The following is a 21,917-nucleotide window of genomic DNA, read 5'->3' as shown; positions in this document are numbered from 1 at the left end:
CCTACTCTCTTGAAGCTGTTCCAAAAAATAGAAATGGAAGGAAAACTTCCAAACTCGTTCTATGAAACCAGCATTACTTATTCCAAAACCAGACAAAGACCCCACTAAAAAAGGAGAATTATATACCAATTTCCCTGATGAACATGAATGCAAAAATCCTCAACAAGGTATTAGCCAACCAGATCCAACAATACATTAAAATAATTATTCACCATGACCAAATGGGATTTATACCTGGGATACAGGGCTGGTTCAATATCTGCAAAACAATCAATGTGACTCATCACATCAATAAAAGAAAGGACAAGAACCACATGATCCTATCAATAGATGAAGAGAAAGCTTTTGACAAAATGTTGTATCCTTTCTTGATAAAAACTCTTAAGAATGTAGGGATAGAAGAAGCATACCTCAAGATAATAAAAGCCATATACAAAAGACCCCAACACTAATATCATCCTCAATGGGGAAAAACTTAGCACTTTCCCCCTAAGGTCAGGGACAAGACAAGATGTACACTCCCGCCACTGTTATTCAACATAGTATTGGAAATCTTAGCCTCTGCAATTAGACAACACAAAGAAACAAAAGGCACCCAAATTGTCCAAGAGGAGGTTTAACTTTCACTCTTCGTAGCTGACATGATACTCTATATGGAAAACCCAAAAGATTCCACCAAATACTGCAACAAATGATCCTGGATTCAGCAAAGTGGCAGGATATAAATTGGTTGCATTCTTATATACCAACAATAAAGCAGTAGAAAGAAAGCAAGGGATCCATCCCATTTAAAATTGCACCAAAAACTATAAATTACCTAGGAATAAATATAACCAAAGGGGTGAAAAATCTATACACTTAAAACTATAGAACACTTAAGAAAGAAATAGAAGACACAAAAAAACGGAAAAATACTACATGCTGGGTGCCTAGGTGGCTCAGGCCGTTCAGGTCATGATCTCATGGCTCATGAATTGGAGCCCTGCATTGGGCTCTGTGCTGACAGCCCGGAGCCTGGAGCCTGCTTTGGATTCTATGTCTCCCTCTCTTTCTGTCCCTAACCCACTCGCATTCTGTCTCTGTCTCTCTCAAAAATAAATAAATCTTAATTTTAAAAAAAAGAAAGAAAAATATTACATGCTCCTGGATAGGAAGAAAAAAAAAATTGTTAAAATGTCAATATTACCCAAAGCAATATACATATCCAATGCAATTCCTATCAAAATAACACCAGCATTCTTCAGAGGTAGAACAATCCTAAAATTTGTATGGAACCAGAAGAGACCCCAAATAGCCAAAGAAAACCAAACCAGGAGGCATCACAATCCAGGACTTCAAGCTGTATTAAAAAGCTGTAATCATCAAGACAGTATGGTACTGGCCCAAGAACAGACACTCAGATCAATGGAACCGAATAGAGAACCCAGAAATGGACCCACAAACATATGGGCAACTAATCTTCGACAAAGCAGGAAAGAATATCCATTGGAATAAACAGTTTCTTCAGCAGGTGGTCCTGGGAAAACTGGACAGCGACATGCAGAGAAATGAACCTGGAGAACTTTGTTACACTGTACACAAAAATTAACTCTAAATGGATGAAAGACATAAATGTAAGACAGGAAGCCATCAAAAACCTCTTTGATCTTGGCTGCAGCAACTTCTTGTTCAACATGTCTCCAAAGGCAAGGGAAACAAAAGCAAAAATGAACTACTGGGACCTCATCAAGATAAAAAGTTTCTGCACAGTGAAGGAAACAATCAGTGAAACTAAAAGGCAACCAACTGAATGGGAGAAGATATTTGCAAATGACACATCAGATAAAGGGTTAGTATCCAAAATCTATAAAGAACATACTAAACTCAACACCCAAAAAACAAATAATCCAGTGAAGAAATGGGCAAAAGACATGAATAGACACTTCTCCAAAGAAGACATCCAGATGGCCAACTGACATATGAAAAATGCTCAACATCACTCATCATCAGGGAAATAAAAATCAAAACCACAATGAGATACCACCTCACACCTGTCAGAATGGCTAACATTAACAACTCAGGCAACAACAGATGTCAAAGAGGCACAGAAAGAGGATCTCTTTTGTACTGCTGTTGGGAATGCAAACTGGTGCAGCCACTTTTTAAAACATTATGGGGGTTCCTCAAAAACTTAAAAATACAACTACCCTATGCCCCTGCTATTGCATTACTAGGTATTTATCCAAGGGACACAGGGATGCTGTTTCGAAGGGGCACATGCATTCCAATGTTTATAGTAGCACTATCAATAATAGCCAAAGTACAGAAAGAGACCAAATTTCCATCCATGGATGAATGTATAAAGAAGATGTGGTATATGCACACACACACACACACACACACACACACTGGAGTATGACTCAGCAATCAGAAAGAATGAAATCTTGCCATTCACAACTACGTGGTATTATGCTATGTGAAATTAGTCAAAGACAAATGTATGACTTCACTCATATGAGGACTTTAAGATACAAAACAGATGAACATAAGGGAAGGGAAACAAAAATAATATAAAAACAAAGAGGGGCACAAAACATAGGAGCCTCTTAAATATGGAGAACAAGCAGAGGGTTACTGGAGGATTTCTGGTGGGGGGATCGGCTAAATGGGTAAGGGGCATTAAGGAATCTACTCCTAAAATCATTGTTGCACTATATACTAACTAACTTGGATGTAAATTAAAAAAAAACAAATTAAATTAAATTGTTGAAAAAATTTAATTTGATGTAAGATGAAATAAGAAAAGCTTGATAGGGTTGAGTTCAAGTAAATTGTGAAGGGAAGCTTTCAACTTCCCTTTTTATTCCTCAGAATATTTTATTTTTTCTTTTTTAATGAAGTTCTATTAAGATTCAAATTCATAATGCAATTGTTTTTGTTACTCAAGCTGGTGTCTATTAAATTTTGACCTTAGGTAAAAAATAAAAAAGAAAAGAAAAATGACAGAAACTGACTCTATAATTAGATCTTTTTTTCCTCATGGCTGCTTTTTATAATCCTTGTGTTAACAACAAATTCCATCATATTTTAAATCTATACCTTTTTGCATTATGTCCACAATCTGCAATAATTATCCTCTCATTTTAGGCTCTTAGCCAGAGAAGCAATGGAAGAATTTCAGTGTAGGATAGTAGAACTGATCAAAATTGACTGGTTTCTATTAATGTAAGATAGTAACTTGTCATTTTGAGTGAGAAACAGTTTTCAGTTGTCCATTACCAGTATAGAAATGTAATACTGTGCAGTAGGTAAAGAGGTTCACCCTTTAATTTTCTGTAAAAATTTTATGTTTTGTATTTCTTCAATGTGGACATTGTAAGATATATTATATTACATATTATATTATATTATATATTATTACATTACATTACATTACATTACATTGTATCTTATTTTGGCAAACCAATCCCATAAAGTGTCGTTGCCTCATGCCCTATGACAGGAAACTACAGTGAACAATATTTTGTGGTGGTCAAGACACTTGTTTCTGAATACTGTCGTCCTGGACTCCTCCACATCACCTCCTGGAAGTAATATCTTGAATTATGTTATGTTATATTTATAAGAATGTATTTAGGTATAGATATAATAACGTGAGAAATTTACATAGGCATAGTGCTATAAAGTTAACATCATAATGCACATTACTCCATTGTTTTATACATTGTCTAATAAATTCATCAAAGCTTATCCATATAATTTCTCAAAAAATAATTAATGGTTTGGAGTTAATAGGTTTTCTCTATAAGTACTTAAAAATAGCCTACAGCACAACTTTAGCTAAAGATAATTTATGTTTTTATTAATTCTATTCACCAACTTCAAGAAGTCTTCTGAGGAAAGGAGATTTAAAGGATTGGGTTAGGAAGGGCAGAGCAAAGTAGTCATGTTGGCTAAATAAAGACAGTTGACATTCAGTGGAATATTGAGAGACGTGTGAATTCAAGAAACAAAATGAATTGTAGAGAAACTTAGAGGGATAGTGAATGAGGGAGAAGAAAGTGAAACAAGGAGGGTTTGGTTGAATGCATATTAGGATGACTTCACCTACATGGCTGTTCTAGATACGCTGCATAATGTCAATGGAGAAGTCATACTCTCCTTCATTATAGAAACACATAAATTAAACAGTATGTTACAGATAAAATGGTATGCAAAAAAAAATGTTCTTATGGGAATTTAGAAGTTATTCACCTAAATCCATCCCCTGCTTATATATAAAAAATTCAAGTTACATTTCTCAAAAATGATTGGTGATGCCTTTTTGAAGTGCTTATCAGTATTTATAAGCCCTTCTAATACCCCAATATTACAGATCAACTAGCTTTCTATTCTTTTCTGCACCCAGCACAATAATTTTGGATTTTACAAAGAATACTGGATTCTCCTCTTCACTCCTCTTAAAGTTTCAATTCTCAAATGGCTCAAATTATCTGCATAGCAGATTTTCATATCCATGCTGAACTTGTTTTGAGATATTGCAGAAAGTCATTCAAACCTCTATTTCAAGATATCTTTTTTCTACTTCCCCTAACTGTATGCATTTTTCTACTTACAGATTCCAAAGATACAACTGTGATAAATATGAGTTTAGGTCTCTTAGGAAGTGTCTACAACTTGAATGTCTGCTTTTCTGCAATCTTTTACCTTTGTAATTCACAAATCCCCTCAAATTCAAACACAAGGCTATCTTGCTCCATGCCTCTTCATTCAATAGCTAGCAAGATCTGCATATACAAAACTTTCAGAAGATGTATGGCATCTACCTCTGTTTTATGTAAAGGCAATTTTATGGGCCTTTAGATCAGACAAGTGTGAGTTAACAGTCTTGCTCTACCACCAACTCCTGTGTCAATTTACAGGTTAACTAATGTCTCTAAGATTTTGTTTTAATTCTCAGGGTTTTTTATAAAGTACAATTAATTAATTCTTTAAAGATCCACATCAAAATACATGTATCACTGCATGAAATCATCAGATGAACAAATTACCATCATTACTTACTTTCTTGTCACTCCTCTTTCCCCCTAATTTGCAATAATCTCCATTACTGCTCCTTTTGACATTTTTGAAAATATTCTGTTTTTCTTACTAAATTGTTGGTTCCACACTGATAACCTATATGCTTATTTTACATGTGTTTAATCCAACTGAACGAAGGCCATATTATCCTCACAGTGATTGAAAGCAAGAATAAATAGACTAGATAAAAGGTAGACTCTTGTGGGGCACCTGGGTAGCTCAGTCCGTTGAGCATCCAACTTGGCTCAGCTCATGATCTCACAGTCTGTGAGTTCGAGCCCCGTGATGGGCTCTGTGCTGACAGCTCAGAGCCTGGAGCCTGCTTCGGATTCTGTGTCTCCCTGTCTCTCTGTCCCTCCCCTGCTCAAGCTCCGTCTCTGTCTGTCTCAAAAATAAATAAAAACATTTAAAAAAATTTAAAAAGGTAGACTTTTGCAATGATTCTCAGTTTAGCATTTTAAACACTGTTTTGAATAATACCTTACATTTTTAACATCTTCACAGGTATATTTAATTTAATCTTCAAAAATACCTGGGATAAATATAAAAAAAAAAACATTTATTTTACAGAGAATATAAAGGGGGTAAGTTGCAGATCAACATGAAGTGCTTCCCTACTTAAAGCTTCAAAATATCAAAATTTATGATACATAATGCTTTTGAATAAACTTTGATTCCCTTTGATTGAACTCCAGAGTACCTTGTATGTTTTGGAATGTACACTCTCTCTCAGGCTTACCTTCTAGGTGTTCTCAAGAAGATACTACACGTAGAATAACTGAAAATTTTTTTAAGTTCCAGGGGAAATCTATGCAACACAATTTTAGTAAGTCATCTGTGATTTAACTTTATAATCCCTCTAGGGAATTGAGTCCCTGTTCTTCAATTATAGTATTTTATGTTAGCATCCACTTTTTCTCTTAGAACTTCATATGTAATTAGTTTTCAATTTGAAAATATGAGTTTTATTGATATTTAAGATCAAATTCAAGGGCCTGTCACCTTGATTGATATTTTTTCTCTGTCTCCTGATTTCTCCATATGTTAATTATGACATTTTCAATCATTTTTCTAATCTCTCATATTTTCAAACTTTCAATTAACTGAATAATGTTAAGGAATAAATAGGCAGTTGACTTTCTATTTTCAAATAAAATATATACATTCCACATTGTGTGTTCTGGCCTTAGAATTCTAAATAGAGTTCTGTTAAAGTTCACCAATAACTCATTCAACTTGAGATTCCTATGCTTAAGATTTCATCACTGTTACAAATGATTCTTTGAAAGCTTGCAATTTGTGGTTACTCTTTTTCTGATTCTACTACAGTTTCTTATCATCCTCAAATATACTGAGTTAATTTTCTCTTCATAAAATATTTTGATATCCTAAGACTTTTGGACATGTCTTTCTCATATATTCATACCTATAATGACTCTATTTGTGTATTTTCCAGCAATATGTTTTCTTCTCTGAAATTACAGATTTCCAAATGCCAACCATTTATATTTACTTTGATATCCTTTCCTTGCTTTATATTCACTCTGTCATATTCTGAACCTTCATCCTTCAGTTAATCTACTGTTTGTTTAAACCATTTAAGCATGTAACATTTTGTTAAACACATTGTTTCTTTAGTTGTTATGTAGGAACAATATTTTGGAGGGTAAATGTCTGTTGATGGATATTTGGACACTTTGCATAATTTAGTTATTGTCAATAATGCTGCTATAAACATCAGGATCCCTTGAATCAGTATTTTTGTATCCTTTGGGTAAATACCTAGTAGTGAAATTGCTGGATCTTAGGGTAGTTCTAATTTAACTTTTTAAGAAAACACCATATGTGTTGCACAGTAACTGTGCCAGTTTGCATTCCCACCAACAGTACAGGAGGTTTCTCCTTTCTCTGCATCTTCAACAATATCTGTTGTTTCCTGTGTTGTTAATTTTAGCTATTATCGCCAATGAGGTGATATATCATTGTAGTTTTGATTTGTATTTCCGTGTTGACAAATGATGTTGAGCATTTCTTCTGTGTCTGTTAGTCGTCTTAATTGCGTGTAAGAATTAATGGACTACTTTATGAACTCAGTACCTATGTAAATGGAGAAATTTGTTTCATCATTTCTCAAAATCATTTTATATTGCTTCGTTTAAAAAAAATTGTAAGCTTTTTTTGTAAGAAATGGCTCCTCACTCTTATGTTGATATACATTTTCTTTACCAATTTGTGTAGTTGTCTCATGTTTATTGGTATTTTTATCTCTTTTCAAAGAATTTTATTTAAAAAGTGAATTACTGTTACTTTATTTTTATAAAACAAAAAATAAATATTATTTAATATATATCCAGTTTTCATACAATAATATCTTGGGTTTAATTCTCTTCTATACTGATTGATAATGCCATCTAATACCATTTTCAAATTCCCATATTCTATATTCTGATTCTGGATCTCTTATGTAAATTCCTTTTTAGTTTTTTTAATTAGAGTATTGCTTGGTTTAGATTTCTATGTCTGAAAACATTTATGTCACTGATGACATCATCTTTTGTCATTATTCTTTTTGTATGTTTATTACATATGCTTTTTTACTTCATTTTCCATATTAATTTTAGAATTATTTATTTTTCCCCAAACTGTTGTGATTTATGTTATAATTGAAGTAGATATGGTTTCCTGAAGACTTTGAGCAACAATATTATCTCCAAACTGCTGGAATCCAAATTTTAACATAATAAAATGAATATTTTTGTGTTTCCATCACATATGAAGTCACATATTCAGAAGACAGTTGTTCATAATTAGTTTGTAAACTATTTGAATGATTTCCTAATCTCTGTCATAACTAGAGTGTATTCATTATTAATAGCCACAAACAAAATTGTTAATTTCTACTTTACATGCAAATATAAATTAACTAGGAAGCAGAATATTACTCTCTATATTGCCAAATCAGAACGTTTTCAAATGAAGTTCTGAACCTTTTAATTTATTCACATCCTTGTTATTATTTAGTATTATCTAGCTTTTGACATTTTCCTATTTTTAAAAAATATTAACTTCAAATTATTTAATATGCACTGTAGTCTTGGTTTCAGAAGTAGTACCATGTGATTTATCTCTTACAAATGACGCCCATTGATCATCTCTAAAAGTACCCTCCTTAATGTCCATCACCCATATAACCCATTGCCCCACCCACCTCCCCTCCAGCAACTGTTTGTTCTCTGTATTTAAGAGACTCTTATGGTTTGCCTCCCTCTCTGTTTTTACCTTATTTTTCTTTCCCTTTCCCTATGTTCGTCTGTTGTGTTTCTTAAATTCCACATGAGTGAAATTATATGTGTCTTTCTCTGTCTGACTTATTTGCTTAGCATAATGTACTCTAGTTCCATCCATGTTGAAATTTTCCTATTGAGTAAAACGTAGTATTTTATCATTGTTAAATTTCCATTTGTCTGAATATTAATGAAACTATGTATCTTTGCAGATAAGTGTCATTTTGTTTTGTTTCATAAATTTTTAATGTGTAGTGTTTTGAATATTTTATTTTTTATTAGTTTGTTCATTTTATTCTTGGAAAATATTATCTTTCACTATGTCTCAGTGTGTTAGTTTTGCATGAATTTTTCTAGATGAATAGTCTAAATCTTTAAGTGAATAAATTACATTTATATGAATTTTCATATAAATTGTTTTATTTATCTTTATATGAAAGGTGATTTTATATTATGTTCAAATAAGTCTATAGCTTTGCATACCATATTTAAATCTTTAACAAATCTGGAGTCTATGTTGTATATTCAGTTAAAAAAATCAAAATTTGTTTTTCTCCTTGGAGAGTTAAGGATTTGTGTCTTGCATTGAAATCAATGATCCATTTTGTGGTAATTTTCATGAAGAATGTTAAGTCTCTGTCTAGATGCATTTTTCAACATGTGAATGTTTATTTGTTGCAACAGTATTTATTAAGAAGATCATATTTTTTCCCTTGTATTGCTTTTTTCCTTTGTCAAAAACAGTCGCTTGCTTGTGAGTGTCTATTTCTGTCTATTGCTGCATATCTGTCTCTATTTTGCAAATATAACACTGTCTTGATTACTTTAGTTTTATAGTACAACTTGAGATTGGATAGTGTCAGCCTTCTAACTTTGTTTTTCTCATTTAACCCTTTTGGCTTTTCTAGATTCTTTGCCTTCCACATAAACTTTAATAAATGTTGATATATGCAAAATAACTCCAGGGATTTTGAATGAAATGACATTGAATATGTTCAACTTGAAAAAAGCAAAACAAAAACAAAACCAAAAACTAGCATCTTGACAATTTTAGATCCTCCTATCCATGAACACAGGGTATCTCTCCATTTACTTAGTGTTTTTTTTTTCTTTCTTTTGTATATCCCATCAGAATTTTCTAGTTTCTTCATATAAGCCTTTGTTAGATTTATGCCTAAGTATTTTATTTTGGATGGTGCTAATACAAATGGTAATGTGTTTCTAATTTTAAGTAACAATTGTTCAATGCTAGTATATAAGAAAACAATGAATTTTTGTATATTTACATGTAACTTTGCTATAATTCCTTATTACTTCCAGGAGGATATTTTCTGTTGATTCTTTGCTATTTTCTACAGAAATAATGTCCTCATGAACAAATGTAGTTTTATTTCTATTTCCAAATTTGTATTCTTTTATTTCCCTTTCTTGTCTTAGTTCACTAGGTATGACTACTAATTCAATGTTGAGTGAGAGTAGTGAAAAGGGATATTCTTTTTCTGATCTTAATAGAAATGATACTAATTTCTCACCACCAAGTATTATGTTAGTTGTAGGTGTTTTGTAGATCTTCTTTACAAGTTGAGAGAATTCTTCTGTATCCCCATTTAGCTAAGAGATTTTATCATGTAGGTTCTTGATTTTATCAAACTTTTTCTGCATATATTTATATCATTATGTTATTGCTCTTTAGTTTGTTAATGTGATGAATTATATTTATATTTGAATGTTGAACCAGGCTTACATGCATTAACTAAATCCCACTAGGTCATGATGCATAGTTAAGTTTAAACATTGTTGAATTGCATTTGATTGTATTTTATTGAGAAAAACTATTCATGAGAAATATTGGTCTATATCTTTCTTTTCTTGAAATTTTTTATGTGATTCTAGCATTAGGGAAATTCTGACCACATAGAATGAATTATGAAGTACTTTCTCTGCTTCTATAGGCTGGAGGTGACTGAATAGAATTAGCAGCTTAACTTCTTCCTTAAATGTTTAGTAGAATGTATCATTAAACCAAATCTAGGTTGTTGCTTTCTAAGTTGGGAAGTTATTAATTAGTGATTCAAATTATTTAATATATATAGACCTATTCAAATTGTCTGTCTTTGTGTGAGTTATGACACAATGTTCATTAAAGAAATTTGTTTATTTCACCTAGGTTATCAAAGCTCTTGGCATAAAATTTTTAGTAGTATTACTATATTATCTTTTTAATGTGCATTGAATCTGTAGTAAAGTTTCTTGCATGTCTCATATTGTAATTTTGCTTTTATCTCTCTTTTTTTATTAGTTAGCTTGGTTAGAAGCTTGTTGGTTTTACTCTTTTTTTTTCCAAATAATCAATTCCTGCTTTTGATGATTTTCTCTATTTATTTCCTGTTTTAAATTTCATTAATTTCTTCTCTATTTTTTTCTGATTAATTTAGATCTAATTTGTCTACTTTTTCCAGTTTCCTAAAGTAGGTTAGATTATTAGAATTTTCTTCCTTTTCAATATATGAGTTAAAAGTTAAAGATTTCCTTTAAGAAATGCTTTTACTGTAGCTCACAAATTTTCATTTGGTTAAAACTATTTTTAATTTATTTCGAATTTTTTTCCTTTGATTCATGTGTTATTACAAAGTGTGTTTTTTAATCTTCACACATTGGGGGTTTTCACCTTTATTTCTTTTATTGATTCCTAATTTAATTTCATTGTGCTCTGAGAGCAGAAATTGAATAATTTGTGTTTTTCTAAATAGTTGAATGGCTCAGAATGTGGTCTATGTTGGTGAATGTTCATGTGAGCTTGAAAAAACTTCATTCTCTGCTTTTTTTGAGTAAAGCATTTCATAGATATCTATTATATTCAGTTAATTGATAGTGCTTTCATGTTTAACTATGCTTTTACTAATTGTTCTGCTTGCTAGATCTGTCCATTTCTGATAGAAGGATTTGAAGTCTCTAACTATAATAGTATATTCATTTATGCTTCCTTGCAGTTTTATCAGTTTTTGCCTCACATATAATGATACTTTGTGAGGTGCATACACGTTAAGGGTTATTATGTCTTCTTGTAAATTGATCATTTTGTCATAGGTAATGTGACTCTTTGTCTCTGATAACTTTCCTTTCTTTGAAATTTCCTTTGCCTGAAATTGATATAAGTACTCCAGCATTGATTATTGTTGACATGGTGCATTTTTCTCCATCCCTTTTCATTTTAATTTATATGTATATTTATATACATATAATTCATCTTTACTTTTAATGTGTGTCTCTTGTAGACAACATATAGAGTGCATTTTTTGATCCACTCTGACAATCAATATTTTTCAGTTGGTGTATTTAGACAACTGAGATTTAAAGAAAGTATTGATATATTTGGATTAATATCTACTTACGTGTTACTTTTTGTTTTCCTTACTCTTTTTCTTATTTTTGTCTTGTATATTTATTCTACCTTTTTTTCAATTGAGAATTATGTGTGACTCCATTTTTCTCCTTTGAAGCAAATTATACATTTTTTAAAAATTTTTTATTTCCCTAGAGTCTGCAGTATACAATTACAACTACTCTTAAATCCACTTTAAGATTACAATATATATCCTCACCAATACTTCATTTATCTTATAATAGCCAAGTATTTTTCCTCCTCATCCTTGTACCACTGTTATGAATTTCTCTTATGGATAATCTGTAATTATCAAAACTATGTTTGCTAATAATTCAAACATGTTGGATCAAATACAAATCTTTCTTTTACCTTAATTTATGTCTTCTCTTAGTTCTTCTTTTCTTTTTTTATGTTTATTTATTTATTTTGAGAGAGAGAGAGCAGGGGAGGGATAGAGATAGGGAGAGGAAGAAAGAGAATCCTAAGCAGGTTTAATGCTCCATGTGCAGTGCAAAGCCTAATGTAAGTCTCAATCTCACCACATGGGAGACACAACCGACTAAGCCACACAGGCGACCCTCTTTTCTTTATGTTGATCTAAGTTTATTATCTGTATATTTTTTCTTCTTTCTGAATAATGACTTTCAATATTTCTTGAAAGGTGTGTACTAGTAACAAATGCCCACAGCTTTTGTCTGAGAAAGTATTTCTTTTCATTTTTGAAAGACAATTTTCCAAATGTCGTAATTCTGGAATTACATTTTTTTCTTTCAAAAATTTAAATATTTCACTCCATGATTTTCTTCCTTGCATTTTTTCCTGAGAAGTCAAATGTCATTATATTTTACATCTATAGAGTAAATCTGTATTCCTCACCCACCTTGGCTTCTTTAAAGATTTATTCTTTATCTTTGATTTTTGAAGTTTGAAAATTGTAAGCCTAGATATAGGCTTGCTTTTGTTCATGTTGTTGCTGTTGTTGTTTTACATTTATCCTGTTTGGTATTCTCTGAGCTTCCTGGATTGTGATTTGGTGGCTGCCACTAATTTAGAGGCAATTCTCAGTCATTATTGTTTTGGATATTTCTTCTGTTCATTCTTCCCCTTCTGCTGTTACGATTATGTGCATGTTACACATTTTGATTTTGCCTGTTTCTTGTGTCTGTTTGTTTCAATCATTTTTAGTTTCTGTTGGCACATCCTCAATCTTACAGTTCTACATCCATGCTCATTACACTAATGAGCCCATCGAAGGCATTTTTATTTATGTTACAGTGTTTTTTTTATCTCTAGCATTTATTCTTTGTTAGAATGCTAATCTACTGCTTAAGTTAGAATCTATTCTTACATTTTATATATGTTTTCTTTCCCATCAGTGCATTGAGCATTTTAACCATAGGTATTTCAAATTCCTAGTCTGAAAATTACAACATCCTTGCCATATGTAAGTCAGATTTTAGGGCTTGTTTTGTCTCCTCAAGCTGTTTTGTGACTCTTCATATGCCTTATAATTTTTGTTCAAAACTAGATATAACACTGGATAAAAGGAGTTCAGTACTCTTTTCCTCAGAGGTTTCAACCCTGGTTTCCATGGAGTTTTTTGCACAGGCAACTTATCATTTTCTGTATCCATTTATTTTACTCTTCAATTGTTTTATAATGTTTACTTATTTGAGAGAGAGAGGCAGAGAGAGGTAGAGAGAGGAAGACACAGAATCTGAAGCAGGCTCCAAGCTCTGAGCTTTCAGAACAGAACCTGGGATGGAGCTTGAACTCACAAACCATGAGATCATGACCTGAGAGGAAGCCAGATGCTCAACCAACTGAGGCACCCAGGCGCTGCTGACTCTTCAATTTTTGATACACTAATTTGCCTAATGACCTGCATTATACAACAAAGCTAAGAGATGTTGATTTTTTCTTTGTTACTCATTTTACTTATTTTTAGGATAGAATTACATATTAAACTAGGAATCCACACAAATTACATTATATATTTAAAATGTGTTTGTGTATGTAACCATAATACAAACATTTTGAAACATAATGTTTGGAACATAAATATAAAATGTTTATTTGTGTATTTTTCCACTTTTTTCATTCATAAAGTCTAGAGTCAAGGCCAACAGAAAAAAGCACCTGTAACCTGATGACTTCAGTTGATTGATATAATTTCAGACTAAATTTACCATTGGACAAATAGCTAATGTCAGGCGTATAGCAGGGAATATGCTAGATAAGACTGGCTCATTGCACTGTGTCAGATGAATAGCAACAAATATATCTAATATTACCTGGATCATGTGTGAAGACTCAGGAGACAAATCGAAGAGACTCATGGTAGACAAAAATGGAAAAATTTGAACATCAAAAATGATAATTACATCAATGAATAGAAAAAAGCCAATAAATTTAATTCCATCCACTTATTTTTTTAATTTAACCATTTTTAATGTTTATTTATTTTTAAGATACAGAGAGAGAGAGACAGAGAGAGAGAGCACAATCAGGGGAAGGGCAGAGGGAAAGGGAAACACAGAATTTGAAGCAGGATCCAGGCTCCGAGCTATCAGCACAGAGCCCGACCCAGGGCTTGAACTCAAAAACTGTGAGATCATGACTTGAGCCAAAGTTGGATGCTTAACTGACTGAACCAACCAGGTGCCCCAATTCCATCCACTTATAATAATGCCAAAATAGCAAAACAGCAGCATGCTTTTTGGTCAACTATAGCAAATACTAGGAAACAAATTTTTGATATTTGTAGAATTGAGCATAAAACAATGTTTAAAATCATATTTGAAAGTGATGGTTGCTTCACCCAAATTTTTATATTTATGTTGTAATAAGTCAGTGTTTTAAGCCACTATTATTTTTCAAACATGAACTCTTCAATAAACATTTTAGAACATTTCTTCTGGCTGATATAAAGATGAGCTCACACTCACTGATATTGAATGATTAACAATTTTGATAAGATAAAATTATACATTCAATCACTAAACATAAGATAGGTAAGTAAGTATGCATACCATAATTGGAGCCATTTTCTAAATTGTGAAAATAAAACATGAAATATATTATGGTGCTTTATTATGTGTGGAGTGCTATAGTTTATCAAAATAAACCTGTAAAGGAAATAAAAATATCCTAATTGTACAGATGAGGTAATGAGGGTTAAATAATATTAATGACATATACAAGGTCATATAGATCTTTCCTCAATTAGTTGCATAGCACAGCAAAAGGTACTTACATTCTAAATAAGTCAATTTCTGTTTTTTCTATACCTACACCTTGCGGATTTCTGTTTTTGTTTATTACTCTTAAAGCCTGTATTATTCTAAGATATTATATAATATATATATATACATAATATATATTATATATAATATGCATATGGATTGTATATACATATGTTTGTGTTTATACATATATGTGTATATATATATCTTTTTATGTTTATTTATTTTTGACAGAGAGACAGCGCGAGTGGGGGAGGGGCAGAGAAAGAGAAAGAGACACAGAATTGGAAGAAGCTCCAGGCTCTGAGCTGTCAGCACAAAGCCCAGTGCAGGGCTCAAACTCATAAGCCACAAGATCATAACCTGAGCTGAGCCAAAGTCTGAAGCTTAAACAACGCAGCCAACCAGGTGGTCATATATATATATGTGTGTGTGTGTGTGTGTGTGTATATATATATATATATATTTCTTCTATGTAATGTTGAACTTTAACCATGAAACAATTATTTTCCTTCATATGTGACCTTTTTTATTATTCTCATTAATTTTCATGATCTTTTTAAACAAATGATCTCAGATTATAACCTGAAACCTATTATATTTTAAGCAACCTTTTCTTTTGTGCCCCACAAAATTCAAACATAACATCTAAAAATAAGCTCATTACCTTCTTCACTTCTTCTATATATTCAGCCATGGAATTAGCTTCTATCCCTTCCTCCTCTTTTTCCTTCTTTCCTTATTCCTCCTAATTCTTCCTTTATTCTATATTTACTATGCTGCTCATATTTTCTCTTTTATTTTACTTTTCTTCACCAATTAAATACAGCTGCCTATGCCAACTCTAGACAATATAACTCTTGAAAATCACTAGTAAACTCTTAATCTGTGCATCATTGCCTGACTGAAAACCTCCAACAAACACTTAAAAATTATTAGATTGATTTCAAGGTATTTTTACCACTTCACCATAAGTCAACCTTGTAAAAATCTGTCTATGCTTCTTAATGAGAATTTCTTTGGCAGTATGAGCAAAGATATAAAGGCAGAAAGAGGAACAACATATTGTGAATGTGGAGTAGTCAGCTAAAAGACAATGGGTAGTTGGGAGGGAAAAATAAAGTTGGGACTGAGGACGAGGAAAGATCAAGTGGAACTGATGTAACAAAAAGGATGATAGAAGGCAAAAAGGAGCAAATGAGGTAGGAAAACCAAGCATATTATAAAAAATCATCTCAATTGACATAGAACTAAAGGAGGCCATTGATACTTAAATTTATCTAGTTAATGTATGTGTTTAATGATGATAAAACAGATTTTGCCCAGTATGAAAAAAGTGATTTTCCAAGAAAATCAAAGTATGGAAATCATTAGAAGAAAAATTGGCTTAACCATACTTTTTATTGCCCATATATCTGCAAGTGAAAAAAGGTGGATAGCTCTGCTTATTTGTTGATAAGACTTTGGAGAAAATAGTACCTAATATCCATAAATAAATGCAATGGCCATGAGAAATCTCAAGATTTCTGTATTTTTTGAGGTGGGGGAGGGGAGGGAGGGAGGGAGAGAGAGAGAGAGAGAGAGAGAGAGAATCTTGAGCAGATTCAATGCCTAGCATGGAGCCCAAGGCAGGGCTAGATCTCATGACTATGAGATGATATGAGCCAAAGTCAAGAGTCAGATGGTCAGCTGACTCAGCCAGACAGGTGTTCCAAAAATTTTGTATTTTTAAATTGAAAACATAACTAAAACCAATTACTCTCAGACACACATATTCTATTATTTAGAAAGTATGAAGTACACAATATAAATAGAAATTGATCCATTAGTTTGTGTAGTATTTAACCTTTATACAACAGGCCATACATATTGTTTTTACCTTTTCTCCTTGCCTTACTTGTGTATAAATATTTGATGACTAATTATTATTATTACTTTGCATATCTGGATGAATGCAATACAATTACATAGCTGGATGAATAAAGCTAAATTGCCTTCCTGAAAGATTTTAGTAACTCACAGTTCTACCAAGAAAAAAATGACTATTTCTCTACAATACTGCATATACTTTTTACAAAAAAAAAGACATAAAAATGTTACCTTTAAATTCTATATAAAGTAAAATAGCTAAATTAGAAATCTACCTGATGTTCATGAGAACTTTGCTACAGTGGAAACCTTTACATCATATCCCTACCAAAGTTTGTAAGGTTGGCCTGAATACATAAAATTTTAACACTCTTTTCATCTTAGAAAATGTATGACTATAGATCATATTATGTTCTTCCTAGAAGCTTTGTTTTTAAGTCATTAATAGGAAGAATGAGGTGATACATGTTACTCTGGGAATATTTTCCCATTTCACAGTAGGGAATGCACTCCTTTCCTGCCCTATCTTCAACTCCCAAATCAGTCAACAATATTTGATGTCAAATATTTCTTTAATAATGGTAAATCTGTGTTTGAGGGAAATGTGATATACTAAACACAATACAAAGAAAAGACTGGCCTCCTCACTGTAGACTTGGTGCACAGCAAGTTGGAGCCAAGGATTTGACACTTATTGTCTGGTCATGCTCTGACATATTTGCCTTCCCAGTTCTGGTGGCATGTTACTTTCTAATTCTCTTTATCAGAGGTTATTTTAAGACCTCCTTCCAGCAGGTATAAGTGAAAAATTTTAAGACACTTTCCCTACTCAATCTCAATAACAAGTACTTTTGCACTCCTAGGCTTTTACCTTTAAAAGAACCCTCAACACCAGACTCCATAAAATAATTTCTAAAGTTAAATAATTCAGTCAGTCATTAGGACATAACCAATATTTTCTCATATCACTGACAGGAAAATTTATTGTAATTGCCCTTTCATTCCTTTTTGTAAATAGGAGTCTATAAGTTATGTGGGTGTGTGTGGTAGACAGAAACCTAAACTTTCCCCATGATTTATTTCTCTTGATGCTGCTCCTATGTTTACGTTATTCTATTTGGAGAGAGTGAGGTTAATGTGCAAATGTAATTAAGATCCCAAATCAATTGACTTCAAGTTATGTAAGGTAGAGTGTCTTGTGTTTGCTTGTCTTAACCAGTTGGTAGACCTTTACAAAAGGACTTAGGCTTTCCCTTAAGTCACAGTCTCTCCTGCTGGATTGAAGAAGTAAGATAATGAGTTATTCGGGTACAAAGAAATTAATTATTTCAACAACCATATGGACTTGAAAGATGAGGCTGAGCCTTAGATATAACTGCAGTCTCAGTTGACTCATGGATTACTACCTTGTGACACCTTAAGAAGAATACCCAGGTTAGCAATGCAAGAATTCCTACCCATATATACTAGGAATTAATAATTATTATTTAGAGGTACTGTGTTTGTGTTCATTTGTCATGCAGAAAAAGAAAACTAATTCAGTTACAACAGAGTTTTAAGAAAACAAAAAAATTCAGATTAGCCGTAGTGGTTGTTTCTAACAAAACAGAAGAATACCCAGAACTACAGTGAATTTCATATATATCATTACACCACTATCTATAGTGATGTCACACATATGACATGTGATTTATTAAAAAAAATTCAGACCTTCAGTAAACCTAAAATTTTCTATTTACAAAATTGATCACTTTTCCATATAATTATAGCATACAACCCTTATAGTGATCAAGACATTTAAGGATGAAAAGACCAGACTTTGAGGATTCACATGTCAGTCTCCCATGTAAAAGGCTGACTTATGTAGAAAAAGGAAATAAATAGGAGCTCCCTAATCCTCTGATATCTTGAGAGAGAACACTGTCCATTACAATGTAGATTCCATAGACCTAATCATCAATCTAATGCCTCTTTTCTCTATCTAGGTAAAGCATGTTAGTTCTTATAATAATCTAATAAAGCTATAACTTGGTATGTAATTAACCTGATTATTCATTTTAACAAACTAATCAATCTAAAGAATGATATTTGACTCAGGATAATATTTTGATTAGCCAAATGTAAAATTACTATATGTTAAAAAAAGAATGCTAATAGTGCCCTGTTTTATCATGGCATTATGTAGTACTGTGATGGACAGCAAATACTTCTCATTTATTAACTTATAAAACAGAATGTACAATTGTGCATGTTATCTTACAGTAAATATTTACTTATGACCATAATTTGATAGTTCCATAACAAAAGAAATATAATATTTGAACAAAAAGCATGCAGTTTTTCACTTTCTAAATCTTGTGGGCTTGTCTATGAAACTTTTGATACAAAAGTGTGTAAATATTGGGTATAGAATTGTAGCAGTTGAATACATCAATTCACCATAAACTAAAGAGTACAGAATATGGTTAATTAGGCAATTTGCTATGTAGACTTCCCCTCCCTAACACCTTCATTAATCCTCTGGCCACTTCCTTGTTGCGGAGGCTATAGATGAGGGGATTCAGCATAGGAGTAAGGATGGTATAAAAGGCTGACACCATCTTGTCCTGGGTGGGGGAACGGTCAGAAACAGGCCTCATGTATATGAACATGGCTGCTCCATAATACATTCCTACCACCATGAGGTGAGAGGAACAGGTAGCAAAAGCTCTTTGGCGGCCTTCCCCAGACCCCATTTGAATGACAGCTACAATGACCTGAATGTAGGAAGCAATAATTACTGTTACAGGGAAAAGAAGCATAATTACACAGCAAATAAACATTAACCTTTCAAATAGCAATGTATTAGTGCATGAGAGAGTGAGAAGGGCAGGGACATCACAGAAAAAGTGAGGTATTTCCCGGGCACCACAATATGGGAAGGATAGTGCGACTGCAACAACAATTATACCATCAAGAGAGCCAACAATCCAGGAAGAAAGGACCATAAGATGACAGATTTTCTGGTTCATGAGAATTGAGTATCTTAATGGGTGGCAAATGGCAACATAACGGTCATAGGCCATTACAGCCAACAGGAAACATTCTGCTCCAAGCAGAGACACATATAAAAATATCTGGGTTCCACACCCAGCTAGAGAGATGCACTTCCTGCCAGACAAGTAGTTGAAGGCCATCTTGGGTACAGTGGTGCAGATGAGCATGAGGTCCATGAGGGAGAGTTGGCTGAGGAGGAAGTACATGGGGGTGTGGAGCTGGTTGTCCAGGTAGATGAGGAGAATCATGACAGTGTTTCCCATGATGGCAAATGTGAAGATTCCCAAGACCAGAGAGAAGAGGAAGATGTGGGTGGAACTGTGATTGAAGATTCCCAGGAGGATAAAGTCAAAGTTGAAAGTCTGATTCTCCCATGCCATGATAAATATATTCACTGTAGACAATATAACATGTGAACAGTGCTCAGTACTGTATCACAGAAATATCAAGGACTTCTAGCTTACATCAGCACATCCATGATATTGTCTCTCTATATTAAAAAATAATTATGCTGAGTATAACTTTTTATAAATTTATATACTAGGAATATTAAGGTTTATTGTTAGCCTGATGCGATTTTTAAATATAAAGCACATACACAACACACAGTAAGTTTTTTCATTAGAACGTAGGAGGTTTCCCGGGTGCCTGGGTGGCTCAGTCGGTTGAGCATCCGACTTTGGCTCAGGTCATGATCTTGCAGTTTGTGAGTTTGAGCCCCACGCCAGGCTCTATGCTGACAGCTTCAGAGCCTGGAGCCTGCTTCGGATTCTGTGTCTCCTCCTGTCTCTGCCCCTCCCATGTTCATGTTCTGTCTTTCTCTCTGTCTCTCAATAATAAATAAACATTTTAAAAAAGGAACATAGGAAGTTTCCAAAGAGGCATATAATCTAATTTTAGCAACTAGTTAACTAAACTGTAATATGGATTATTCAGAAACACACCGAGTCATAAGAAAACTCATGAATTGCTGAGAAGCCAATGAGATTTTCCATCACATTTTTTCATAGAATTTAACATATCACACTATAATACTAATAAAAATTCTGTTTACCAAAGTGTACAGGGAATCATGTACTAGTGGAAATTATATGGGATTAGTCAAATACCAAGTAAACAGAAGACATTGAGAAATCAAAGGTTAGAAGTACCTTAAATAATACTTATTGCTAACAATTGTAAGTTGTAGTGGAAGTAGTTCCTCACCAATATGCCCATCTCTTACTCCACCTCTTAAAATGAGGTGTACCCATGAAATATTCTGGTATAGGTCACTTTACTGGAGAAGCAGGTTAGCACATAAAGAGCATAATTCAAAAGACTCACGCTGATGAATGGATAAAGAAGTTGTGGTTTATATATACAATGGAATACTACTTGGCAATGACAAAGAATGAAATATAGCCTTTTGTAGCAATGTGGATGGAACTGGAGATTGTTATGCTAAGTGAAATAAGTCATAAAGAGAAGGACAGTTTCCATATGTTTTCACTCCTATGTGGATACTGAGAAACTTGACAGAAGACCATGGGGGAAGGGAAGGGGGAAAAAAAAGAGAGGGAGGGAGCCAAACCATAAGAGACTCTTAAAGACTGAGAATAAACTGAGGGTAGATGGGTAGTGGAAGGGAGGGAAAAGTGAGCGATGGGCACTGAGTAAGGCACCTGTTGGGAAGAGCACTGGGTGTTGTATGGAAACCAAATTGATAATAAATTTCATATTAAAAATTAATAATAAAAAAGACTCAGATTATTTTTCTGTGTAACCTTAGATAGTTAATTTATCCAAGCCTCATTTTCCACTTAGTAAATTTTGATATTTGTTAATATTGGCATTGTAGGGTGCTATTAAGGCAAATGAGATCACATTTATGATGTACAAACATCACTTTGAATACAGTTTGTGACATATAAGTACTTTTAAAATAAATACTATTGAAGAAAAAGGATATGGCCCTTACTTTATTTTTAGACCATTTTTGTTTGTACAAAATTATTCACTTCTTAAGTGGCTGGGTGGCTCAGTTGGTTAAACATC

The 21,917-nt window shown here is 32.9% G+C and overlaps 1 protein-coding gene across 1 annotated transcript; it reads right to left on the bottom strand.

Annotated features, from left to right (window-relative positions):
• Window positions 1-19,309: 19,309 nt before the first annotated feature.
• Window positions 19,310-20,260, bottom strand: LOC122468758 (olfactory receptor 2M3-like). The gene has a single exon (XM_043555671.1). The coding sequence runs from the start codon at window positions 20,258-20,260 to the stop codon at window positions 19,310-19,312; it is 951 nt and encodes a 316-aa protein (XP_043411606.1).
• Window positions 20,261-21,917: the final 1,657 nt, after the last annotated feature.

This window comes from Prionailurus bengalensis, chromosome A1 (assembly GCF_016509475.1).
Source record: "Prionailurus bengalensis isolate Pbe53 chromosome A1, Fcat_Pben_1.1_paternal_pri, whole genome shotgun sequence".
NCBI lineage: Eukaryota > Metazoa > Chordata > Mammalia > Carnivora > Felidae > Prionailurus > Prionailurus bengalensis.
The sequence above is the reverse complement of the archived record's forward strand: the minus strand, read 5'-3'. Positions and strand labels throughout refer to the sequence as shown.